The 27,897-nt window shown below is 43.1% G+C and overlaps 1 protein-coding gene across 2 annotated transcripts; it reads right to left on the bottom strand.

The window, feature by feature from the left end:
* Positions 1-97: 97 nt before the first annotated feature.
* Positions 98-27,592, bottom strand: LOC135546271 (tyrosine-protein kinase BAZ1B-like). Of its 2 annotated transcripts, XM_064974563.1 has the most exons (21): positions 26,837-27,592; positions 25,308-25,424; positions 24,250-24,394; positions 23,868-24,087; positions 22,481-22,602; positions 22,003-22,200; positions 20,409-20,582; positions 18,722-20,246; positions 17,532-17,670; positions 17,149-17,294; positions 13,764-13,878; positions 13,514-13,612; positions 10,879-11,059; positions 10,444-10,629; positions 9,549-9,696; positions 7,837-7,983; positions 7,017-7,164; positions 6,604-6,722; positions 3,741-3,874; positions 3,061-3,167; positions 98-2,761 (listed from the first exon to the last, which is right to left on the bottom strand). In XM_064974563.1, exons 1-21 carry the CDS (start codon positions 26,953-26,955, stop codon positions 2,158-2,160), a joined length of 4,893 nt encoding a protein of 1,630 aa, XP_064830635.1. In that variant the 5' UTR covers positions 26,956-27,592; the 3' UTR covers positions 98-2,157. The 2 variants fall into 2 exon arrangements, with proteins under 2 accessions (XP_064830635.1, XP_064830636.1); XM_064974564.1 differs by lacking the exon at positions 7,837-7,983.
* Between the last annotated feature and the right edge of the window lie 305 nt (positions 27,593-27,897).

Genomic DNA, 27,897 nt, shown 5'->3' with positions numbered 1-27,897 from the left:
TCATTAAGCAGACAACTTAGAATCATTGCATTCAACCGAGGAAGGTAAACCAACCACAAAGAATAATGACAGAAATAAGCAAGACAGTAGAAAGCGATACCATTGTATGATGTTTTATTAAAAAGTAAAGAAAACATAGGTCAGCCTGCGGTCCCATGGCTAACTCCTCCCCACTGGCAATTCTCTATCAGGTTTACCATTGGCAGTGATGGCTGGGGGAATAATATTAACCTCAAAACAAAGGGGAGATCTAAACTTCAAACCCATATCCTTAAAAAAATAAAATAAATGTGGCGGGGGGGGAATTCTTTACATGTGAGCCCCACACCTGTCCAACCAATCCAGACCCCAGTTGCGACGATAAATATTTTTTAAGTGTAAAATACTTTAGTTCCTCCGGAAAGAAAGTATTTACAGCAGGAATTTTACTGAGGAGGACTGTCACTTTTGCAATTCTTTAGATCGGCTCTTCCATCTAAATATTCAATGTAATTGAACAGCCAAAAATTACATTTCAATAATTTCAGACACAGAATTCAAGTAGTACAAAAAAAAAGGAGCTTTTTAAAACTGCCCAAATGATAAGTACCAAACTAAAAATTAGATCATAGGCTTGACGATTCAATGACAGTAGTGTTAGAAAAGCACTAACATACTGCATAGAACTGCACATACAGGACAGGTCATAGTCAAGACATCTGCATTGTATGACTACCTAACCGGTGTTCTGTAAATAGATACCCCAACACCCCATCTGAGAATTACTCCAAGGACCATAGCGCTCTCCAAGGTTCGATTATGGTACAGGGTACACACACTAGCGAGGGAGAAGTTGTTTTTTTAAACACCTACTCCACAGTAGAATGTGCATGAGATTGTTGAAGGAAAGGATATGAACAAGACAAGAGGTTCTCAAGGGACCATGACTTGCACTATGCTGGTTAAAAGTGCAGGAGTATAGCACCACCTGGTGCTAATGAATGGAAACATACACAATAAGGAGTTTGAAGCAATGGTAATAACCTGAAGGATTTGAACCGAACAATCCGGCTCATGGTCCACGAACCCTCCTCCACACACAGATCGCCAACATCGGACTAGAACCTAACCAGACCTTGTATTGATGACACGGCATAAAGATGACCGCTGACAAATCTTTGAGGAAGGAAGTGGTTATCGCTCGCAAGTATTTCATACACTTCCTTTGAATCAATTCGGCCAAAATGTGCAACAAAACAAATCATGAAAATCCCATTTTCAAGTCAACAAAACACATTTCCATGCATTTAGACCATGGCTATGCTTGGATTTGTGGTTTAAGATAATACATGCCTATAATGTCAATGAGACAGTAGAGCCCTACCACAAAAGGCAGCCCTAATTTTACAGGGAGAGAACTACAGGGCGGAGTTTAAGGGGAATCATCTACTGAATTTGAGGACATTCTGGAGGTGAAAGGTCAGGCAACGCAGTGGACCAGGAATGAGACACTGCAACAAGAACAGAGTCCTCTGGAGAAAGAGGGGGTTAAAATGTACCGTTGTTTTTACAATAGGTCTTTTCATTGTCAACACAGGAAAATGAATTGCATATGTAAAAACCTGGATTATATGTATGGTTCAAATGTTTAGGCAGAATGATGGCTAGGCCGTTGGTGCGTAGCCTGAAGGAAGAATTCAGACATGCTCACCAAGGGCTTTGGTGCCTTCGCACGGATGGGTTGCCCAAAGGCCAGTGTTTAATCACGTCAAAAAGCAAAACCAGAGAATGAGGACTGTACATCGACATAAATTAGTTATTTCCTGGACAACGGTTAACAGCCCATCCCTCACAGAAGCTAAATTACAACTTTAAACCTGGGAGGATGACCAGAATGTAAGGTGTGGGGGGGATAAATTAAAATTCTCAAAGAGCTCTGACAAATCCTCTCGTCTTAGATGTAAATGTCTGTTTGAAAAAAAGTCACCAAATATTAAATCGCATTACAAATATAAATCCGTTTCTTTTTTTACTCAAAAATATTAACATAAAACCAAAAACACAAAAAAACTCCATCTGAGAAGTTGAGTCCCATTTCCTCAGAATTGGGAGGGGTGTTCTGTTTTCATTTTAGGGGCAGAAATTTGAAAAGAAACACAAGAAGCACCCTGGACTTCATTATGAACGTTTTTGCCGCTTGGAATGTCGGTGGCTGGCCCCGTTCTCCTCGTCACTATCCCCACCATCGCCCCCCCGCTGCCGAGTTCTCCGGTTGCCGCCCTCCTCGCCATCACTCTCTTGCTCTCGGTAGTCTCTCCGGCTGGACGTGGCCGCCGCCCGCTTGCTCTTCCTCTTCACGCTGCCCTCTTCCTCGCTCTCCTCCTCTTCCTTTCTCCTCTGCTCCACCACTACTTTCCTGGGCCGACCCACCTTGCCTTTCCCATTCTGCATCTTCCGAACCTTGGGCGTCTCCTCTTCCTCCTCGTCCTGAGGGTTCCGACTGACCCTCTTCCTCTGGCGCCGGCGCAGGTAGCCGAGGCCGGGTAGCAGCTTGTGGAGCAGCTGGGTGAAGCTCTGCTCCGTCTTGGCCATGCAGGAGAGCACCGAGCTGCCCGTCTGGTTGTACTCCTCGGCGTTGGAGAACACCAGCTTGACGTCCTCCAGGAAGTCCTGGGCGTGGCGGTACTGGCCCTCGCTGAACTTGGCCTGCATGGTCTGGAAGTCCATGGGGCTGGAGATGATGTCAAAGTAGTCCTCCGCCTCCTCTACTGACACCGGCTCTCTGGAGCGAGGAGAGAAGACAGGGAGGTTAGGGGTCAGGTCTACCGTCTCAGATCCATATATCTTGATACTATTTCCATGGAATTCACATGGACACTTACACTGAACCTGCATATAATCAACGGTCTGATATTTATATATAGTTAGTGTCAATGTATGTTGTTACATTGAGATAGGAGTACAAGTCCAAAGTTAGTTGTGCCAGTCAAGCCATAGCTTAAACACTTTCAGGAGACACTTCCCAGCTTCAAATGTTTAACTGCATGCCAGTCTAACAGACTAGTAGTGCATCAGTCTCACCTGAACGGCCAGCTGTAGCGGAATTTGACCAGTTTCTGCAGGATCTCCTCACTCCTCTCCAGCTCCAGGGCCTGCCGACGCACACCTGTCTTTGAGCTCTGACGCACCTGCAGCAAACCAAATACACCATATTAGTGTTGGCAAGGGGTCAAGTTATCTGCATAGAAGCTGGCTTACTAAAGTCCATTTGTTTACCTTTACTCCCTTTTCTTCCTAATTTCATGGAATCCAATTGGTATATACAGACTTGTCCCATCGCAGCAACTCCCATACAGACTCGGGAGAGGCGAAGGTCGAGAGCCATGCTTCCTCCAAAACACGACCCTGCCAAGCCGCACTGCTTCTTGACACACTGCTCGCTTAAACCCGGAAGCCAGCTGCACCAATGTATCGGAGGAAACACCGTACAACTGGCGACCGAAGTCAGCTTGCATGCGGCCGGCCCACCACAAGGAGTCGCTAGAGAACGATGGGACAAGGACATCCCTGCCGGCCAAACCTTCCCCTAACGATGCTTGGCCAATTGTGCACAGCCGCATGGGTCTCCCGGTCACGGGCCGGCTGCGACACAGCCTGGAATCAAACCTGGGTCTGTATTAACACCCTAGACCGCTGCACCAGTCGGAAGGTCAGAATCAAAGTCTTTCTAAACACGAGCCATAGGGTGTGTGTGTTCTCACCAGCTCGTCGATGTCTGCAGGACTGCTAGGGGCGGCCCTCTGTTTGCTGGGTTTACTGGGGGGAGAGTGCTTCTTAGACGCCTTACTGGGCACCTTCAATGCTTTAGAGTTCTTTGTCTTCTTCCTTGATCTCACTGGGAAGCAGAAGAGTCCAGTTAAATATACACCGACAACATCAGAAAAACATTTCAAATCAGCCATTTGTTGTACCTGTATGAACTGTAAGAATAGGGGTGAAGCTATAATCACAAGTAAAATGCTAAAACATCCAGATAAATATTTTTTTTTTTGAATAGACATCCTATAAAACATCTGGTCGACTAGGCTCATCAACAAGCCCAACTTCTCAGAGGGAGGGAGCTATATGAAGTCAAGAGACCTCAAAATGCACTGGGCCGAATCCTCCCTCACAGTTTGGTTTGCAATGTTATGTTGCCAGATCTGCAGGAAAAAAAAAAAAAAAACAACCCTCTACGGCAGCACTATAACCACCGGTCTTCCAAACCCAATTGTGTGTGGTTACCTTACGTGCAGGCCTAAACTCACAGAGGATCACTCTGCCACATATCGTCAGCCAAGCCAGGGGTGAAAAGCCCACCAGATCAAAAAGGGACGACGACACTCAGACAATGAAGAGGGGAGAGAATGAGCTCAGAATACTGCACCACATTCCTGTCATTCCCATCTTTCTCTGCATCCGTAAAATGCTCAGGCAGTTCAGTTCTCTCTGGTCAGGACAGGAGAAAGTCTGGGCCCTAGTATCTATGTAAAACCCCTGCTACACTGCAGGCCCTTTAAGTCTAAACCAACTTGTCCACTCAGGAACATTCCCTGTCTTCTTGGTAAGCGACTCCAGAGAAGATTTGGCCTGGTGTTTTAGGTTAATTAATCTCCCAGTGTCTGGTGGAAAGCAGACTGACCCAGGTTTACCTCTAGGATTTTGCCTGTGATTAACTACATTGTGTTTTTTTTATTATCCTGAAAAACTCATCCTTAGCAATTACAAGCATACCCATAACATGATGCAGCTACCAATACGCGAAAAAATATGGAGTGGTACTCAGTAACGTGTTGTATTGGATTTGCCCCAAACATAACTTTTTGTTCTGAATAAAGTGTTAATTGCTTTGCCATTAAAAAAAAAAGTATTACCGCCTTGTTACAAAGAGGAAGCTGGTTTTGGAATATTTGTATTCTGTACAGGTGTCCTTTTCGCTCTGTCAATTAGGTTAGTATTATTGAGTAAATACAATGTTGATACATCCTCAGTTTCTCCTATCACAGCCACTAAACAAACTAAATGTTTTAACGTCACCATTGGCCTCATGGTGAAATCCCAGAGGGGCTTCCTTCCTCTACTGCAACTGAGTTAGGAAGGACACCTGTATCTTTGTGGTAACTGGGTGTATTAATACACCATCCAAAGTGTAATTAATAACTTCACCATCCTCAAAGGGATATTCAATGTCTACCTTTTTGTTTTTACCTACCTTCCAATAGGTGCCCTTCTTTGAAAGGCATTGGAAACTCTTCCTGGCCTTGGTGGTTGAAATTCACTGCTTGACATTACAGATAATTGTATGTGTGGAGCACAGAGATGTGTTCATAAAAAAAATCCTGTTAAACACTCACTGCGTTCAACAGTAGTCCATGCAACTTAAGCGATTTAACATTATTTATTTACTCCTGGATGTATTTAGGCTTGCCATAACAAAGGGCTGAACACATGACTCAAGGCATTTCAGCTTTTCATTTGTAAAAATGTCTAAAAACATGATTCCACTGACATTGGGTATTGTGTGTAGGCCAGTGACACATCTAAATGTAATCCATTTTAAATTCAGGCTGTAACCACAAAATGGAAGAAGGGGTGAGAATACTTTCTGAAGGCACTGTACATAAGGTCCCTTGGTCAAGAACTGAATTTCAAGCACGGATTCAACTCATGAAAACGGGCAGTGATTGGTAAATGGTTAACAATAACAAACCAGACTTTAAAATAGCTCTTTAAGCATGGTCAAGTTAATAATTATGCACTGGATTATGTATTAAGCTACATCAAAGATACAGTTGTCCTTCTGAGCTGCAGGACAGGAAGAAAACTGCTCAGGGATGTCTCCATGAAGCAGCAGGTGATTTTAAAACAGTGGTGACTGAGATGGGAGAACACTGAGATTGGATCAACAACATTGTAGTGATTACATTTCTAATATATTGGTATTTTATTATTATTATTTCCTACCATATTTATTATTATAAGTTATAATTTTATTACAATGTATACATTGTTGCTTTGGCAATATTGACACCATTTTCATGCCAATAAAGCAGCTTGAATTTGACTCCGAAATAATGACCTAAATGACAGAGTGATAAGAATACAAATGTACATAATACAAAAATTCCAAAACATGCGTCCTTTATTATCACACCAAAGGAATACACCGTTTGGCCTAAATGAAAAGCCTCATGGTTGGGGCAAATCCAACACGTCACTAAGTAACTGCCTCATTTTCAAGCATGGTGGTGGTTGCATCATGGTATGCTTGATATCTGAAAAGACTGGGGAGTTTTTCAGGATAAAAAGAAATGAGATGAGCTAAGACTAGGCAAATCCTAGAGGAAAACCTTCAGTCTGCTTTCCACCAGACAGTGGGAGAGAAATTCACCTTTCAGCAGGACAATAACCTACAACTCAAGGTCAAATCTACAACTAGAGTTGCTTACCAAGAAGACAGTGAATGTTCCTTAGTGGCAAAGTTAAAGTTGACTTAAATCTACTTCAAAATCTATTGGCAAGACTCAGTACTGTTACATTGGGTTATGGTAAGTAAGGGTCCCTACTGGGGTCAATAATACTCACAGCTGTGGCCCACGGCCTTGTAATCATTATCCTCCTTATCCTCTTCATCAGAGTCCTCAGATTCAGACTCCTCTTCGTCCTCAGAATCCTCCTCTTCCTCAGTGTCCTCATTGTAGTTTCTGGAACAACAAGTAGCCATCAGCATTCTGTTAAAGAGTGTTCATCCAATAGCAAAACAGGCTTTTCTTTACACGCCGTAAGTTTGGAAGAACATTTGAAACTAGGGGCTGATTTGGGGGCTCATCAGTGGAGTCAAAATAATAAAACACTAAAGTATTTTCCTAGTGGCTTTCTAAAGTACCACCTTCAGATTGAAACAGCTTAATTGTCAAGTTTGACGAAGAACCAGAAAGTTTAGACACCGCTAAGTCTTAAATCCTCCAGTGAGATGTGTGTTAGCGTGTGAACCCTACCTTCCGCGGGAGCAGCGTCTTTGCACGGCGGGCTGGCAGGCGGGACACAGCCACTCCCCCTGGGGGATGCGGTAGAGGGCGGGGCGCAGACAGAACAGGTGGAAGGCCTTGTTGCACTCATCACACAGGATGAGCTTGTCATCCTCACCTGAAGGAAGGATGGAGAAGAGAGAAAAATCATCATCATCGCAGACTTAGTAAATAGTTTAGGCCTACACAGTCATTAACTCTATACATACATTTTTAATTGTCTGAAGTCACTAAGACCAGCAAAAGTTATATTAAATAAAGAGAAGCCTCTCTGTATGGAGTGTGCGTGCAAAACCTACAACTGAGCAAACAATGTCCGCGCTGCATGCCTCACAGCCCAGGACCCACACCTACAAGGAGTAGTGGATGACACGGGATTGAGCCAAGAAGCTGCCATCACACATCAAAGTTCATTTGGCTAGGGCCCAACTTACAATGAGACAGTTGGTCAAACGCCCAGGGATAAGGGCACGCCCATTATTTCTACCAAAACAAGGATTCACCATAATCATTTATAACCTATATAAATGTCTCTCATTCCCAAATATTTGTAGTTCAAGATAAGGTTACAGGCCATGTCTAACCTGAAATCAGGGGGTAGGTTTCCAATACGCCATCTCTGCTAATGTAAGATCAGCAACATGGATAGGAGAAAACAGTGTGTTGAGATGGATAGGAGAAAGCAGTGTGTTGTCACACATGGCCTTGAGTATTGTCCTTCTACTTATAGTAATTATATTACCAATACTTATACAGGGCCTTATACTGTAGTATCGTACTGCTCGTTCACCTGTAGTGTGGCTTTGTGGCAGCATGTGGTACACCTGCACCTGTCTGACACTACTCTGTCCCTGCTCTGGGCCCATCCACCTGCCCTGCCTGGGACTGGGGCTAACCATGTCCCGCAGCACGAGGACAGGAGGCCTCAGCCCTGTCCCTGGAGAGAATGGGTTCCAATAACACAGCTGGTTAAATCAGGTAATACATTTACTAGAGCAAAGATCAACACATACAGTTGAAGTCAGATGTTTACATACACCGTAGCCAAATACATTTAAACTTTTTTTTCTTCTCAATTCCTGACATTTAATACTAGTAAAAATTTCCTGTCTTAGGCCAGTTAGGATCATCACTTTATTTTAATAATGGTAAATGTCAGAACAATAGTAAGAGAGAATGATTTATTTCAGCTTTTATTTCTTTCATCCCATTCCCACTGGGAATTCATTCCCACTGGGAACATACACTCAATTAGTATTTGGTAGCGTTGCCTTTAAATTGTTTCACTTGGGTCAAACGTTTCAGGTATCCTTCCACAAGCTTCCCACAATAAGTTGGGTGAATTTTGTCCCATTCCTCCTGACAGAGCTGGTGAAACGGAGCCAGGATTGTAGACCTCTTTGCTCACACACGCTTTTTAAGTTCTGCCCACAAATTTTCTATGGGATTGAGGTCAGGGCTTTGTGTTGGCCACTACAATATCTTAAGCAATTTTGCCACAACTTTAGAAGTATGCTTGGGGTCATGGTCCATTTGGAAGACCCATTTATGACCAAGCTTTAACTTCCTGACTGAAGTCTTGAGATGTTGCTTCAACATATCCACAATTTTATGAAGTGCACCAGTCCCTTCGGCAGCAAAGCACCCCGACAACATGATGCTGCCACCAGCGTGCTTCACGGTTGGGATGGTGTTCTTCTGCTTGCAAGCCTAACCCTTTTTCCAACGAACTTAACAATGGTCATTATGGCCAAACAGTTATATATTTTTGTTTCATCAGACCAGAGGATATTTATCCAAAAAGGATGATCTTTGTCCCCATGTGCAGTTGCAAACCCTACTCAAATGATGTCAATTAGCCAATCAGAAGCTTCTAAAGCCATGACATCAATTTCTGGAATTTTCCAAGCAGTTTTAAAAAAGCAGCCAACTTAGTGTACGTAAACTTCTGACCCACTGGAATTGTGATACAGTGAATTAAAAGTGAAATAATCTGTCTGTAAACAATTGTTAGAAAAATTACTTGTGTCATGCACAAAGTAGATGTCCTAACTGACTTGCCAAAACTGTAGTTTTTATTTTTACCCCCTTTTTCGTGGTATCCATTTGTTAGTAGCTACTATCTTGTCTCATCGCTACAACTCCCGTACGGGCTCGGGAGAGACAAAGATCGAAAGCCATGCTTCCTCCGAAACACAACCCAACCAAGCCGCACTGCTTCTTAACACAGCACACATTCAACCCGGAAGCCAGCCACACTAATGTGTCGGAGGCAGGACAGAGTTTGGGAAATGCTGGTATAGCTGACTCAATGCAACCAACACCCCCCCCCCCCCCTATTTTTTTTTAGTTTTTAATTTACCTCTGATCGACTTTAGTGTTAAAATCAGATCCACTTTTAGGACACCATCTGTAATGGTTTCTTACTAATTGGCATTTCCTTTCCATTGACACCAGTTTCGGACTCCCTCATACAGCTCCAGGACATTGAGGATCACCCACCTTTCCTGCGGCACACCTTGCAGCGTGCGTTCTCTGCCGACATGTCCCACTTGATGCAGGCGTCCAGCATGCCCAGCAGCACGTGCATCCGGGAAAAGGTCTGGGCCTCGCGGATTGCTGTCTTCCATTTCTCTACTGCCGTCGCCACCTGCACAGCAGACAAATTACTACTTTTTTAAATAACTTTTTTTTTAATTGTATCGATTTTTACAGAAGTGTGTTTAAAGTGCACTTTAAAACATTTATTTGATTTGAAAAGACAGTCCTCCTTAAGCTCAAATACAGCTTGGGGTAGAAGCCCTTTAAAACCAGATCAAGGATCAGATTACCCTAGCTTCAATCCTATCCTTAACCATTAGCAGGAAGAAGAAACATTGGACTCAGGACCAGTCGTCAGTAATACCCCTTTCATATACAGACACAAATCCCACTTTTGTCTTCTTCATACCACATTGTGTTAATATCTGAATGAGGTAGAGGGTAAAAAAAACAAGGTACATTACAACCCACCTCGAGACCTAGTCAAGACACTGTAACCAAAAGACTGGTAATGGGTCTGCGAGAAAATATCTGTTTTATGCAGGTAAATTCAATAACACTACTGTTTAACACCTTCCTAGTTTGAATTGCAAACAGGCCCCATGGTTTAATCATCCCTCTTCCTATTGCCGGTTACACACTGACATGTATAAAAGGGGTTATTCAAAAAAATAGATTTTTATTTATTTAACTAGAGAGCATGAGTTAAGAACAAATTCTTATATACAATGATGGCCTACACTGCCCGAGCTACTTGCAAGAAGGTGATAAAAAAAAGGGGCTGTTCAAAAAGGGGTTGCCTTGTTTTAAGTTACAGGTAACATACCATGTTCTGTCTAAAATAGGTATTACTCACCCTTGCCTCCTCCGCCAGCTTCTTCTCCTCATCCACCTCCTCAGTTTTCCTGCTCTCCTCCCCTTCCTGCTTTTTCTTCTTCTGCTGCTTGGGGGCCATGAAGCCCTGCAGGAACTTCTTGATGACGCAGGCCTGGAGGGTGATGACGCACTCCCCAAAGTCCTTTAGGTTCTCCAGGTCACGCACCTGAACACACAGAGACAGACAGGAGTCAGAGGGGAATGGTCAAGTTCAGAGGTCATACTCTTCTGGATGTGCAAGGCCCAAAGACAAATACAGGTAAATGGGTATTGACAAAAATCTTGAAAAGTTTGTAGATACAAAATAATATGTATGGCCATTAGTTTTTCCTGCCCATATGACCTGACCAGATATGTGATCAGGATAAACTCCTGATTCCAAACATGTCAATTGATTGTGTGAATAAATAGTTACCTTTCTCTCAAACTCATCCATGCTGTCGTCCATGTAACCCAGGCCGCCTTTCTGGAGGCGCGAGGCCACCTCGATGACATCGCTGCGCAGGTACTTAAGCAGCTCCTGGTGGCCGTCGCAGCTCCTCAGCCCCGGGTTCCCCTTGCGGGCCAGGTTGATAGAGTGGAGGATGTCCTGGTACCTGTCAGCGTACAATACCCAGTCAATCAGTCACACACATAAACCTGATCCATGGGATCTAACCAGGAAAAACACTGGGCCATTTGCATAAATAGGACTAGATAAAGTGTGGCGTCGCTCACAAAGCAGTCATTGGGTGAGTGAATGAATTGGTGGAGGGTCAAATCAAATGTTTTTTGTCACATGCACATGGTTAGCAGATGTTAATGCGAGTGTAGTGAAATGCTTGTGCTTCTATTTCCGACCACGCAGTAGTATCTAACAATTTCACAACAACTACCTTCTACACACAAGTGTAAAGGAATGAATAAGAATATGTACATAAAAATAGATGCACGAGCAATGGCCGAATGGCATCGGCAAGATGCAGTATATGGTAGAGAGTACAGTATATACATATGAGTAATGTAATAGACGTCGGCCGATTCATCGGAATGGCCGATTAAGTAGGGCTGATGTCAAGTTTTTTAACAATTTTTTTTTTTTTTTAAACACCTTTATTTAACTAGTCCAACGATCTAACCACCTGCCTTACATTGCACTCCACGAGGAGCCTGCCTGTTACACAAATGTAGTAAGAAGCTAAGGTAAGTTGCTAGCTAGCATTCAGCTTATCTTATAAAAAAACAAACAATCATAATCACTAGTTAACCTACACATGGTTGATGATATTACTAGTTTATCTAGTGTCCTGTGTTTCATACAATCAATGCGGTGCGCATTCGCGAAAAAGGAACGTCGTTGATCCAACGTGTACCTAACCATAAATATCAATGCCTTTCTTAAAATCAATACACAAGTATATATTTTTTAAACCTGCATATTTAGTTAATATTGCCTGCTAACATGAATTTCTTTTAACTAGGTAAATTGTGTCACATCTCTTGCAACAGAGTCAGGGTATATGCAGCAGTTTGGGATGCCTGGCTGGTTGAACTGTGTGAAGACTTTCTTCCTAACAATGACAGCCAAACGGGGGATGATTTAACATTTGCGAAAAAAGCACAATCGTTGCACGACTGTACCTAACCATAAACATCAATGAGTTTCTTAAAATCAATACACAGAAGTATATATTTTTAAACCTGCATATATAGCTAAAAGAAATCCAGGTTAGAAGGCAATATTAACCAGGTGAAATTGTCTCACTACTCTTGCGTTCATTACACGCAGAGTCAGGGTATATGCAACAGTTTGGGCCGGCTGGCTCGTTGCAAACTAATTTTCCAGAATTGTACGTAATTATGACATAACATTGAAGGTCGTGCAATGTAACAGGAATATTTAGACTTATGGATGCCACCCATTAGATAAAATACGGAACGGTTCCGTATTTCACTGAAAGAATAAACGTCTTGTTTCCGAGATGATAGTTTCCGGATTCTACCATATTAATCACCTAAGGCTCGTATTTCTGTGTGTTATCATGTTATAACTAAGTCTATGATTTGATAGAGCAGTCTGACTGAGCGATGGTAGGCACCAGCAGACTCATAAGCATTCATTCAAACAGCACTGTTGTGCGTTTTGCCAGCGGCTGTTTATGACTTCAAGCCTATCAACTCCCGAGATTAGGCTGGTGTAACTGATGTGAAATGGCTAGCTAGTTAGCGGGGTGCGTGCTAATAGCGTTTCAAACATCACTCGCTCTGAGACTTGGAGTAGTTGTTCCCCTTGCTCTGCAAGGGCAGCGGCTTTTGTGGAGTGATGGGTAACGCTGGGTAACGCTGCTTCGAGGCAGTTGTCGATGTGTTCCTGGTTCGAGCCCAGGTAGGAGCAAGGAGGGGGACGGAAGCTATACTGTTACACTGGCAATACTAAAGTGCCTATAAGAACATCCAATAGTCGAAGGTATATGAACACACAAATGGTAGAGGGAAATAGTCCTATAATAACTACAACCTAAAACTTTTTACCTGGGAATATTGAAGACTCATGTTAAAAGGAACCACCAGCTTTCATGTGTTCTCATGTTCTGAGCAAGGAACTGAAACGTTAGCACATATTGCACTTTTACTTTCTTTTTTTGTTGAATTTTACCCCTTTTCTCCCCAATTTCTTGGTATCCAATTGTTTTAGTAGCTACTATCTTGTATCATCGCTACAACTCCTGTATGGACTCGGGAGAGACGAAGGTTGAAAGTCAAGCGTCCTCTGATACAGAACCCAACAAAGCTGCACTGCTTGTTAACACAGCGCGCATCCAACCTGGAAGCCAGCCGCACCAATGTGTCGGAGGAAACACTGTGCACCTGGCAACCTTGGTTATCGCACACTGCGCCCGGCCCGCAACAGGAATCGCTGGTGCGCGATGAGACAAGGATTTCCTTACCTACCAAACCCTCCCAAACCCGAACGACACTAGGCCAATTGTGCGTCGCCCCATGGACCTCCCGGTCGCGGCCGGTTACGACAGTGGCTCGGTATGTGGAATATAAGGCAAATGTCTCCTCACCTGACTTGCAGCTTGGTCTTCAGCTCACTCTCTCTCACACCCTGCGTGTGGAGGCTCTCCACCAGGTCATCGAGTTCCCGTGGAGCATCACACACAAACCTTCAACACAAGCGTGGTGTAAACACATAATATACCATAGCACAAATATAATCTGATCTCTGGTGTAAGTATCGTTTTAACATTGTTATTGAACGACTAATCTGTATGGTTATCAAGTCAACCAATGATCTTCTGTCAGTGAGTTTCTCACCAGAGGTTCTGTCCCTGGTTGGGAGTAGTGGTCTCGATGCAGACGGCGGCTAGCACCCCCTGGTGGGCTCCCTCGCTCAGAGCACCATCTAGACTGCCACCGTCCTCCTCAACATCTGCAGGACCAGAAACAGAACAGGGTCGTGTTCAGTAGGCACAAAGGCAAAGAAAGTTAGGGACTCTCTGAACTTGACCAATAAGAATAGCTTATTTTTGTTTTTCCTGTTGCACTAGGTTTTTCTACGGTGTGACCTAATGAATACGACCCAGGTTTAATGCTGCAACTACAACTAATAATATTAAGAATATTATAGGTTTCACAGAAGTGATTATATTATTTTCTTAATTCTTATTTCTTTCTTGATATGTTCAAATAACTAACATTTTTCCTAAGTTGCCCAACAAACTACAGGGTTATGAGTAATTTAGCAAAGAATGGTACCGTTATAAGCGGTTTCACTTAAATCCTCATATCAGTCGCCGTGTTTGCCCTAGAGACTAAACTTTGTATGTAGGCGTCTTTTAAATGCTGAACAAATTTGCCTCAAGGGCCCATAAGGTCACCCAGGTTGATTTTCCTCCATTTTGGAAATTTATTTTTTTAAACTCAAACTCAGTACGTAGGATTCTCTTAACTTCAGGGTTCATACATTTTTGACATATGGTATATCATGACTTTTACATTTAAAAAAAAGTATGTGTCATGTGGTATTGACAGAGGCTGCGCTCTGATCCCCATGTAGCATCTCCTGTCATTGTGCAAGGCACTTAACCAACCAATCCCAACTAATTGGTTGGTTGGTTAACAGGCTGACGAGCATCTATTGATTTGTCATGTCCCATACATTGGATGCCCAAATCAAGTGGAAGTATTTTTTTTAAACAAGTTGAAGCCACATAATCCAAAAGAAAAGCTACAGCTAATCTTTTTAACCTCAAAGTAGAATACCAGTTCGACAACTGTATAAAACACATGTGGTCAACCCTCAGTCTGGAGAGCTACTAGTTCTGCAGGCTTTTGATCAAGCTCTGCTCAAACAGAGGGGTACTGGAATAACAGCCTGCACATCCACTAGCTGTCATGTATAACATTGCAACCAAACACATTATGCCTTTTGAAATAACTCACTAATTTAATACATCAAAGATCAAATGCTATGGTAGGCTAGAAATATTTTTATTCAGTTGAAGCAAGCCCACAAATTTTCAGTAAAATGTACCTTTTAGTGTAGTCATTTTGATCTTCGCTACCTTAGAAGTGTTTACTTTGCAGGCTGACTAGCATCTATTGATTTGTCATGTCCCATACAGTGGATGCCCAAATCAACTGAAAGTATTTACAAAACAAGTTGAAAAAAGAAAAGCTAATCCAAAAGAAAAGCTACAGCTAATCTTTTTAACCCCCTAATACTAACTAATCCCAACTAATACAATGGCGAAGTGAATCGTGTGTTATAAAAATAATGGTTTAAATTAATCAACTTTATATGGCCTTATTCGCAGGTTTCAGTGGATTTGTTTTTGGAACATGACGAAAACATACAAGCTAACTACAGCTAAACAGTTAACTACAGGGTACAATATAAGTTTAACTGGCTACCTAGTCTGTTCTCTACCATATTTTACAGGCTATATATAGGCCTAACTGCTGCTGCAATGTCCGACAGTATCTCTGCGAGCAACGGAGAAGTTGATGGAAAACTTTTTTTTAAATTCCATTACTTCCAGGATTTTCATGACGTACGCACCCTGTAACTTAGTTTGAGAAAAACGAAGGGATTGGTTAAGACAGCGATTCCCAAACTAGGGATCACCCGATATAAAAATGGGGTCGCGTGAGATTTTCACATTGAGAGAAGAACTTTGGTGACTTTCTATGAAAATAAAATGTGTCTCCTTGCTTACGTAACAGACATATTTGGGAAACTGAACAAACTGAACAGAAGCATGCAGGTCTTTAGGTTCCTGACTCAAAGAGAAAACCCTGCCGTCTCATTTTGATCATTAATGCCACGTTCAAAACTAGGAAATCTCCAACTTCAGTGTGTTCAAGACAGCTGGGAACATGTATAAAAATAAAATAATAAAAAGAGCTCAGACTAGGAAAAATTGTTTTGAACAGTTACAACTCAGAATCTCAGGCCTCTTTCGAGAACTCAGACTTTCTGACCTGAAGATCACTGAAGTCATGATTTGACCATAAAAACCTATGGCACCCTTTGCCAGCTCATGTCTGTGTGAAGCTGGATTTAGTGCTCTTGTCTGCATTAAAACCAAACATCGATCCAGGTTGGATGTGAGAGCAGAGATGAGGTCGACCACACACCCCGACTTTGACTTAGGTTAAGAGATGGCTGAGTTAATAATAAATAAGGAAAGCAGATTTTACATGTCCATTGAAATCCTTTGTAAATCCACTCCACAATGGCCTATCAACTTGAAACTAAGTTTGGCACTGAGATCTTAAGAAATAAGGAAACCATTAACAATTCACCTTTTGATGTAAAGCTAATGCTCCAAATTTACTCAAATTTTGGTCTTTTGACTCATCACAATAGTCTAAAGAGTTTAAGAAAATAAAGTTGATGTATTCAAATATTGCCACACTATACCAGTAGATGCAAATTAGCACATATGCTAAAAATACTACCAAATACTTTTTCTCATGACCAAAAGAACCAAATTACATGTAGGCCCATGGTACAAGTCTTAACATAGTTTGAGAAAAATTACAGAAATGGCCAAGAGTTATTTGATGTGTCCATTTAAAACCAGTGTAAATCCACTCAACATCGGACCATCAACTTGTCATCGCTATCGTGGATGTCCTTAAGAAACCAATGAATTTCGTATTGACATCTAAAACAAGGAAACTATTGTAACTCATTCTTTGCACATGTAACGTTAATGCTCAAAATCTGCAAGCATTCTCCTCATGAACCATTCAACAGATTCACTCCAGATTTTGTATTTAGACTCATGATTCCACATAATAGTTTCTACATGATCGAGTGCTTGTTTTGTTATTCAACTGATCTTGTGTCCTTTCTGTCATGTGCACACAGCTATATTTATTTACTCTTCTGGGACATAAACATAGCTAGTGAAGAGCATAAGGTGTACTAGTACTAAGGTTGGCAGACTTTTTATTTTACCTTTATTTAACCAGGCAAGTCAGTTAAGAACAAATTCTTATTTTCAATTTCCTAGGTTAACAGATTTGTACCTTGTCAGATTTGGGTTTTTGAACTTGTCAGATTTGGGTTTTTGAACTTGTCAGATTTGGGGTTTGAACTTGCAACCTTCCGGTTACTAGTCCAACGCTCTAACCACTAGGCTACCCTGCCGCCTCGACTCTCAGCTGTGATGACAGTGTACAAACTTACCATTAGTCTCCTCTTTGGTAGCCTCCTCGTCCTCAGGCTCGGCTGTAGCCTCTTCCAGGGGGAGGGTGTAACTGTAGTCAATGCTGTCGTGCACCCAGCCCTTCTCTATGTACAGGCCAGGCACAACATCAGAAAACAGCCAGTACCTAACACACAGACAAAGAGTTGGCGGGTCAATACCGATGGTAATATAAACCAACAGTGACCTGAATCAACTGTATGTGGTAAAACAGTTTACATAGTTGTCGATTCCTAATATATCCAATGTCTTGGGACCGTTGAGGATGCATGCACTAAACCAGAGCACTATATGCATGTATCAAGAGTCGACTGTAAATAAAACACCTAAACATATTGTGAACCTTTGAATTGTGTGTGCTGACCTGTTATGGTTTCGATCAGTTCCCAGTGGGATTCTCCTCAGCACCAGTTTGGCTTTGGCGATGCCGTCCTGGAAGGCCCTCTCCGCTGCAGCCTTCTGCTTGCGGACACGCTCCTCCTCCGCCTCTTTCTCCATACGCTCTGAGGGGAGACAAAACAGAATTTGAGTTGGCACTCATTCATAACAGAGCATTGCCATTGCATAAATCACCTAAGCAACTATGGACTCAACCAAAGCCATCTTATCCTTTCTAATTGTCCCCCACAATGAAAATCGGGGTGAGGACTGTGGATCTGTCTCTGTCTGTTAATAAGTTAGTCACACGAGACTTCAGACCGCATTGGCCCCATTAACAAAACTTGTGTGAAAGATGAGTCTTACCATAGAGATGTGGCATTTACAAAATGGCCAGATGATGGCGCTGTAACAAATTGAAAATGCAAACTTTGAAAGGTCAAGCCCCTCACCGTTTGATCTACAATCATGACATTTGGAACATAGGTCCCTCTCCTCACAAGGAACATATTTGCCTCAGACTCATAAGGTCAGACATGGACTTTCCACCATTTACCCCCCCCCACCCCCATCTCTTTTTATTTTATATATTCAAAAAGATTTCCCCGCGACTCTTCTGTCACTGAATGACCAATCTGCATGAAACTTGCTGTGGCATCTATGGCCAATGCCACATCAAGCAATATTTTCCAGACTAGTACCTAAAAACATGGACGCTATTGACCAAAAAACTCATGTGTGCGTGGTCTGGCACTAATGCATATAAATCTGTCAACGATATTCATATTGTAACATTTGGTACACATGTTGAAAACACTCAAGAAACAACATATGCAAGAACAATCATATCGACCGCACGGTGGCGCTATAACGGACACGTTTCTATTTCTTGATCGGTTTGACTCAGTGATGAAATTTGGCACATGCTCTGGGACAGGAGTCTACCTTACCCACAAACTCAAAACACCACTGGCTGAATTTTGACAAAACTTGAGTGAATGATGTGTCTTGCCATAGAGACCTGGCATTTTCAAAATTACACTGATTGGCTCAAAGGGACGCTGCATCATTCGTGGGGACGACATGTTTACTGTTGCCTAATGATAGGGAGTAATTCCTCACCAGGAAAAGGAAAACTGGCCCAGTCTAATGATCTACATGTCCAGCTGTCCTAACCTTTGTTCTGTCTGTCATGCTCCTCCTTTTCCTTTTTGGCCTGGATGGACATCAGCCTCCTACTCTTAACCGTACTGATCATGTCTTCCGGCTCCGCGGCCACCGGCTCTGCTTTCACCTTCACCTCTTTCTTGGTGCTACCCTCTTTCTTCTTCTCCACCTTGGTGATGGCTGACGGCGTGTCGCCACTGGCAGCCTCCTCGCCTTTGACATCAGCTTGTTCCTTGCGCCGTTGCTTCTCAGCCCGCTTGCGGTCGTTGACCTCCTTGAGCGAGGCCAGCCTATCCTTCCACAGCTCGGCCGAGCGCTGCTGCATGGAGTCCACGTGGTCCTCCACCGAGTAGGTCATGAGGATGCGGTGAGACAGTGCCACCAGCAGGCTGGCCTTCTCCATTGATGTCAACTCGAACACCTCCACCGCCTCCAGCCGCTCAAGGAACTCACTGCTTACCACCTGGTCGAAGCCCCCTAGGGTGCCCCAATCATCCCCCCCGGAGCCCGAGTCATCGCCGTGGGCGTCACATGGCCGCAGGCACAGGCGCACCAGCTCAGAGACAGAGTGCAGGGTGAGGGGGATCTCCGACAGGGGCATGTCCAGCTCGCTGTAGCCCTCGGCCAGCTCGTCCTGCAGCAGGGTCTGCAGCAGCACCACCAGCACACGGTTCAGGTATAGGAAACCTGCCTTCTCCCCGGCCAGAGCCTCCATCAAGGCTACTGCCGTCACCGGGTACTGGTCATCGGGCATTAGCAGGCCCGCGTAGCAGTTGAGGAAGTCCGCCACCATGGCCACATCTCCGAACAGGGAATTGGGCAGGCCCTCTGGCATGTCGACCAGCTTGAAGACAGGCAGTGCCTTGCCGCCCTCGATCTCCAGGTCCTCATAGCGGCGCTGCTGCTCACGGCGCACCTGCAGCTCCTTCTCCCGCCGCTCCTTAGTCTTCTCCCGGAGCTTCTCCTTGATCTCCTCACGCCTCTTCCTCATCACGTCCCGCTTCTCCTCCTCACTCATGGCTGCCCATTTCTTCTTGTGCTCCAGCAACTCCCAGCGCTTCAGGACAAGATCGCAGAGCTCCTCAGGAAGCCGGCCCCGGTCCTCAGGCGAGAGGGCCTTGGCCGCCTTGGATATGAGACAGGACATGGCGTTCCTCTTGTCCTCCTTGCCCTTGTGCTCCTTGTAGTAGCGCAGCAGATGCAGGGCCATGGGGTGCAGGGACTTGCCAAGCTTGGGGGTCCCTAGGCTGGTGCTCCGGGCTCTCTTCTTGGGGCTTCCAGCGGAATGAGGGCTCTTGGCCAAGTCCAACAGAGTCATTTGCTTCATCTTGGGCTTCTTGGAGCCTCCACCCTTTTCATCCTTTTTGAATGATGCCTTCTGGCAGCTCTTGCCGGGGGTCTTTTTGCCAGTAGCAGATTTCTTGTCTCCAGGTTTTTTGCTGGATTTGGGGGAGGAGAGTACAGAAGCCCCACCCTCTCTTTTCTTGGGGGTTCCGGAGTTCTTTACCTTCAGAGGCGAGCCATTCATTTTCATCTACAAAATAAATGGATGCTTTATTGATTCAATCCATTGCAAGACTAAATATGCAAATTCAATTGAACATCTAACAAATCCTCTGATTCTTTAGAAAACCACTAAGCCAGCTAAAAATATATGCAAACGAGATTACATCAGCATGTATAAAATTTGAGAAACCTGCATGTGGCCCCAGATTGTAGGGCTCAGGGGCATGCCGAGAGAATCATTTTTCTTCTCGTTCCCCGAATTCCCTCCTCCCGGGGTGTTCGAGGTCTTCGGCTTCTTACTGGATTTGCCCTCTGTTGAGGTCAGGCTCTTGCGCTTGGCTGAGACTGGATTCTCTGTGAAAAACTAGAAGGCAAACAAAACTATTAGTCACATACTTAAAAACAAATGTTATATAAAAAACACAGTGCCCTCAGAAAATATTCATACCCCTTGACTTAAGTTGCATGGACTCTGAATTAATAGTGTTGAACATTTGTTAAATGACTACCTCATCTCTGTACCCCACACACAATCTGTAAGGTCCCTCAGTCGAGCAGTAAATTTCAAACAGATTCAACCAGGGAGGGCACCAATTGGTAGATGGGTAAAAAACAAAGCAGACATCGAATATCCCTTTGACCATGATGAAGTCATTACACTTTTGCATGGTGTATCAATACATATCACTACGAAGATAAAGGCATCCTTCCCAACTCAGTTGTCGAAGAGGAAGGAAACCAGTCATGGATTTCTCTAGGAGGCCAATCAATGGAGAAAACTGAGGATAGATCAACATTGTAGTTGCTCCAAAATACTAACGTAATTGACAGAGTGAAAAGGAAGCCTGTGCAAAATAAAAAATATTACAAAACATGCATCCTGTTTGCAACAAAGTAATACTGCAAAAAAATTGACAAAGCAATTCACTTTTTGTCCTGAATACAAAGTACTGGATTTGCCCCAAACATATTACTGAGTAAGCCTCTCCATATTTGCAAGCATAGCAGCGGCTACATCATGTTATGGGTGTGCTTGTAATCTTTACGGACTGGGGAGATATTCAGGAAAAAATAATAAAAGACAGACTGGAGTTAACCACAGGCAAAATCTTAAGAGGTTCAGTCTGCTTTCCACCAGACACTGGGAGATTAATTCGCCTTTCAGTAGGACAATAACCTAAAACACAAGGCCAAATCTACACTGGAACTGCTCACCAAGACAGGGAATGTTCCTGAGTTGACAATTTAGTTGATTTAAATCTACTTGAAAATCTATGGCAGGTCCTGAATATTGTTGTCTAGTAATGTTCAACAACGAATTTGACAGAGCTTGAAGAATTTACAAAATAACAAATGGGCACAATCCAGGTGTGGAAAGCTCTTAGACACTAACCCAGAAAGACTCAGCTATAGTCGCTGCCAAACGTTCTTCTTCAAAGTATTGACTCAGTGGGTGTGAAAACGAATTTAAAAATTAGATATTTCTGTATTTAATTTTCAATAAATTATCAAAAACCTCTAAAAACATGTTTTCACTGTCATGGGGTATTGTATGTAGAAGGGTGAGATTTAACATTTCAATTCAGGCTGTAAGAACAAAAAGTAAAATAAGTCAGGGGTATGAATAGTTTCTAAAGGCAATGTATGATGCTGTTTTGTCTTACTGTTTTATTTTATCAACATGTCCATCACATAATCCATTGCTCCAAAATCAACAGGAGATTATGTGGAGGTTTTTGAACAACAACAAAAAAAGTTAAAACACCATATAAATCTAGGTTTACCTTGTGTGGATCCAGGAGGAAGTCGCTGAATTTGCTGGGCAAGTTGAACTTCTTCACCAGTTCATCCTCCACCACCCAGGGGGCCGTCTCTCCCATCCCAAGCCGGAGTGCATAGTGGCGGATGAAGTAGCGCATGATCTCCTTGGTCGGAGGGCGCTCAGTCCGGAAGAGGCTGTCTACTGGGACATCACTGATGACCTGTTGGTGTAGGGTTTAAAAATGTATATAAATTACATAACATAGACCCCAGTGTTGTGTTCATTACAGCATGCAATTGAAAATATTTTCCATCTATTTGGTAACGGAAACCAAAAATGTGCATTTCCTATTCGACAAGTTTTGGTAGCCCCTTCCTGTTCCGATCCATTCCCCCCCCCCATTGTGTAACCAATGAACACGACCCAGTTACATAAAACATGTGCACACTTGATGGGCGGAAGTGAACCAGACATTTTAAAGCAGTGGAGAGGACACCAACCTTGTCCTCACTGATCAGCTTCACGTCATACTTGTGTGGCAGGAACTTTGGCATCACCCATCTCTTCTTCTCCTCCTTCATAGCTGTGGGAGTTTTCCTGGGGGAGCGCCGTGCTCGGTCACCTCATGGGAAACAGGCACACAGTATATTTTTTACACGCATGTGAATTTTTGGGGATCAGGCCTGTGTGGATTTTATGCTATTTTTACATGTACAAATTTGTCCATTTGACAATTCTCTTTAATAATGTAAAAACTGAGGTCTCTGAACTAGCACACATCTTAAAGCTCCATGTGCTCTATTTTAGGGATGTGTCAAAACTGATGGTTTTTGGTTTCAATTAAGACAACCAGTTGAGGTAAGTTGCTTTACTAATCAGTGACCTTAAATTCATCAATCAAGTAACAAGGGAGGAGTGAAAACCCGCAGTCACTCCGCCCTCAATGGAATGAGTTTGACACATGGTTTAAACTGACATGTTTATTTTTTGCATTGCATTCATATATAAAATAGTTTTCCTTTAACATCTTAAAGCTAGGGGGCAGAATTTTCACTTTTGGATAAATAGCGTGCCCAATTTAAACTCCCTGCTACTCATGCCAAGAATATAAGATATGCATATTATTCATAGATTTGGATAGAAAACACTGAAGTTTCTAAAACTGTTTGAATCATGTCTGAGTATAACAGAACTTATGTAGCAGGCAAAACCCAGAGGACTAACTGTTCAGAAATATTTTGTAGTGAAATACGCTGTTTTTTTCTGGCTCAAATGCGCTTTATAAATGGACATTTTCGATATATATGGACGGAATTAATCGAACAAAAGGACCAATTGTGATATTTATGGGACATATTGGAGTGCCAACAAAAGAAGCTCGTCAAATGTAATGCCTGTTTTATATTTTATTTCAGCGTTTTGTGTAGCGCCTGCTATGCTAGCTCCTTTGTTTACTGCTGGTGCAGATGGTGCAGGCTATCAGATAATAGCTTCTTATGCTTTCGCCGAAAAGCATTTAAAAAATCTGACATGTTGGCTGGATTCACGTCGAGTGTAGCTTTAATTTACTATCTTACATGTGTGATTTAATGAAAGTTTGAATTTTTCTAATTTTATTTGAATCTGGCGCTCTGCATTTCCCCCAGCAACTGGCCAGTTGAGATGCTAGCGTCTCCCCTATCCATATTAAGTACCTCACACCACTGTAACTGCACTGCAATTAACATTTTGTTGAAAAAAAAAATGGGTCAGAGTTTTCCTTAACTTTAAGGATCCCAATTTAGTTTAAACGTTCACACACCTACTGTGGTGGATTTTGGTGTAGGTTACCCAAAATGTAATAATTGTATTTGTTAGCACAACATGTCCCAAAGGTGCTGTACTCACTGAGGCTCTCTCTCCTGCTTTCCCTAGTCTCCCTGGGGCTCTCCTCCTCTCTGGGCAGCTGTTGTTCCTTCTTCTGGTTCTCCTGGCTTGCATTCTCCTTGTCGCTGGAAGGAGAATCGCAGGCTCCCTCTAGCTTCTTCTCTGACGTCTCCCCCTCAGCGTTCCCCTCAAGCGGGTGTATCTTCAAGACCTTAACCCGCAAACTCTTTTCCTTCCCCACCTTGATAAAAACAAAATTAATAGGTGGAGGGGGGTAAAAAGCTAGTTAATTTTCTATCAACATATTTTCCATTAACAGTATTTCTTCCACCTTCATTGACTACTATCACACCACATGAAAACAAACATTCACAGCATTCGACCAAAAAAAAAAAAACCTCACCAGAAAGTCACACTCCTCATCTATGGCGTACTTGGTGAGGATCTCCACCCAGGCCTGGTCCACCAGCTTGTCCAGGGAGACCGTGTTGTGGTGGACCATCTCCAGGACCGGCTTCTCAAACCATAGTGGGTATTCCTCCTGAAGCCTGGGCATAAAACACTCATGTCAAACATCTCATTTATCTAACACTCAATAGAAAATGCCAGCAATCTTCTTACGCTAACTGATTTGGGTATATTGGTGCACTTCCAGTCAAATAATTTTGACAGATGGCTTACTGCGGCTACTGCCATTTCATTAATCAAGTCACCTGCAAATGCTTTCCGTAATTCATAAACATGCACGGAGCAGTCCAATCCAAGGAATACATACAACTGAACACACACCTCAATGAAACAGACTGCTAGGACCACCAATGCCTATCCTATCTGTACACAACCACTTCTCCAACAGGGGAGCCAATTCAAACCCTGGCTTCCCTGCCTGGTATAAATAGACATCTTTAAATACGGCTGCTGATCCTGACTGACCTGCGCTGAGGGTGCCGGAGGAGCACAGCCTGGCTGTGGCACTGCTCTGAGGTCATTCGTGTACACACAGAACTCAAAGCTTAATGTCCTCCCACAGCGCTCAATGCCACGGCAGCCAATCTGGACACGTTTCAAATGAGAGAACCTAGACCTGGTCTATAAACAATCCCTAATCCAATCCCTTCAGATGCACACAAGTGCCTAGGGGTTGTTTCTAGACCAGGCCACACTCCTATTTAGCACCCTCCTCTTTTCATGAAATAAAATGCATTCTCCCCGTCACTGGATTTACTAGATTCCAGGATGACTCAATCCATATGTCCTGCAAATAGAAAGGAAGGAGGAGTGCGGGGAACATCCAATAACACAGGTGTAAATCATGTGACCTTCAACTGGAGTCAGTGAGCAGTGTGTGCTACACTGATCTTTTTAGCCTCTGCATGTAATGATGATTTATATTTCTTTTGAAACAGAGCATTTCTGTTAGCGGTCATAATGTCGCTCAAGCTAGACTTGCTTGTTACTCACAGTTCAGTGACTTCTTGCTCCTCCTCCCAGGCCTCCTTGTGTGTGAGCTGGTTGCTGCCAGTGCTCTTGCATGTCCAGATGCGTTCGGCGTATCTCTGCAGGCGCGCCTCATACTCGCTGTAACCATTTCATCAGGATAACAACATATATTCCCCTCAATCGCATAGTGTGGGTACTAGGACACAGGATAGGAACATCCACGTAGTCACTTGACTCAGTTAGCGCTACAGCATACCCAGAGAGACCCCGCATTCATAATTAATGAATCATGTTAGGAGCAATTGATCTCAATAATTAAAAGACCGGATGTGAGGGACGTCCCACACCAAGCATACATTCTGGATCCTTTCATAACAGAGCCAAAGCGCAGGATAATCCCCAGAAACGCCGTGCTCAAGCTGAAACTAAATCTGACAAGTCTTCCTCTCTGTAGGGACTAAGCAATGTGTTAAAACACATGTTTATATCATTCGGACCTTGTCATCTAGAACTAGATGTTAAGCAGTACAAACTTTACTTGTTATATTGCACTGACTCACAAAATGCAGAGCACAAACGTTTGGTTTGATGATGCTTTGCACTGGTATAGTAGTAGTATTAGGGTTTGTTTACAGGTGGCACGTAATTTGCTGTTTATCAGATAAGGTTAGTGTACTGTACCTCTAGACGAGACAGACAAAAAGTGGGGATCTTGGCCTAGTGAGTTATGCAGCCTCAAGGAGCAATACATGTCAAACTCACGTGGGGCACCAAAATACTTCTGTATATTTTGGTAGTAAGGCTAGGGGACCTCAAAACAATGCATTGAACTGTATTTTTATTACACCGCTGAGCAACCTGAACGATGCATTAGTATATAAATCGGGCATGCCTGGCGGCCATGCACCGGCTACACTTGATTGGAAAGCGATTCATGAACACGTTTGCCTTTTCTTACAAGTCATATTACAACCGTTGTATTTCCAACAAGTCAAACTTACCAGTTTGATCTGCAAGTCAAATCCTTCCGATTTGATCATGAGCTAACGTTAGTGTCAGAACTGACGTGATATAATATGCTTGTTCTTCAGTCTACACTGTAAAGTTAGCTAGCCATGCTAGTAAACGCGCCACCGAGACGGCATGACAAACTCCGAGACCGTGAGAATCACCAAAACCAGTTATGCATAGATCAGCTAGTTAGCGCAATTGTCAAGTAATAGTAGTAACTTTAGTAGTACTTGACTAGACAAACCGTAACGTTAGCTAACAGTTAACTAGTTTTATAAAGAGAGCACAACTTTGACTACGAAATAACAGTGAGTGACTGTTGGCATATTACGATAGGGAAAACAATCCCAAAGAAGCACAACAAATCCGACATAGCTAACGTTAGCTATTTAGCTATTATTAATATTCAGAAGCTGAACAACATTTAAAACACTGACACAAAACGCGATGTTCCGATAAGTGTGCATAATGGTTTTGCTTTGACAGTCAGCTAGCTAGCTGGCGAACTGAGTCGGCTTTGCCATAATGTGAAAGGATACTCTTTGTTCCTGAAGGCCTCCTTGGTGTGTTCGATGATGTAGACCTCCTCCTCTGGGCCTGGCGGCTCGGCTAGCGGCTTAACCAGCGGGTAGGGTTTCCGGCCCAGCAGTGGTGCCATCCTGAATACGAAACGGCAGCGATGACGTCTTAAAAAATAAAACTCCTACCACGAAACTACGCAAAATATGACAATATGGCCTTAGCATGTAGTCAAGTATCCAAAAATATTCCAGGAGCATTCAACGTGTAGCATCTAGCTAGCTAACCTAGCAAGTCGGCTAAATCCTCGCAAACAATAACACAGCACTTCTTGCTAGCAGTCAAATCGCATCCTTGTTCTGTTCGCCGGTAGTTGTGACATTGTTAATCAACACAAACTTGACAAAAACAGCTGCTTAAAAATGTGCAATGATAATGGACTCTTCGGGTAGGCTATCCGGAGAAACTTCTGCTAGCTTTTCCCAAAGGAGGATGGAGAGGCGAGCTGACAGAATTCTCCAACTCGCGGCAACAGCGGAGGTTCTCGTCAGGGGGTCTGGCGCGCTCTCCACTCCAGTCTCAAAGACTAGGCCTCTTCTCACGGAGCGATTATTTTTTTGACTCGCAGTTTCCGTCCATGAAAGTTTAAGTTGTTACAATGATAGTAAAGGGTTGTAATAACTTAATTGAAATATGCAAGAGATGAATTACTGGGTTGAAAAAAATGGCGGGAGTTTCCGCCCGGCAAAAATACTGCACAACCCCAAAACTCAATTTCCCCAGCAGCAAATAGCGTCGTATAGATTTATCCCGCCCCTCTCTCTTTCGATTGGTCTAACAAAGAGCGATCCTATTGGCGCGTTCTAGTTATAATTTGCATATTTCCGTTAAGAAACACCTACTCTGAAATGCGCGTGTGCAATAACTCAATTCGCCGTTGTACTACTAATAAACAACGCATTTTTTTTACGACTTTTGCAAAGGGTAAATTTGACTAAACTTAGTTCACTCTATTCGTAACATATTTTAGTTTTTGGAACAGAAAACTGTATTGAGATAAAACGTTCAATCAGTGAGAAAA

The sequence above is a fragment of the Oncorhynchus masou genome, chromosome 9 (genome assembly GCF_036934945.1).
Source record: "Oncorhynchus masou masou isolate Uvic2021 chromosome 9, UVic_Omas_1.1, whole genome shotgun sequence".
NCBI classification, from domain to species: domain Eukaryota; kingdom Metazoa; phylum Chordata; class Actinopteri; order Salmoniformes; family Salmonidae; genus Oncorhynchus; species Oncorhynchus masou.
Note: the sequence above shows the minus strand (reverse complement) of the source record. Positions and strands in the feature narration are given on the sequence as shown.

Bases quoted from the DNA above. Each gene is read 5' to 3' on its own strand.
- LOC135546271 (XM_064974563.1), bottom strand. From the start codon at position 26,955: ATGGCACCACTGCTGGGCCGGAAACCCTACCCGCTGGTTAAGCCGCTA. The intron at 17,671-18,721 runs GTTAGGACAGCT...GTCTCCCCTCAG, and splicing joins GCATGACAGACAGAACAAAG to AGCGTATGGAGAAAGAGGCG. The intron at 11,060-13,513 runs GTGAGGAGACAT...GTACGCTGACAG, and splicing joins AAGACCAAGCTGCAAGTCAG to GTACCAGGACATCCTCCACT.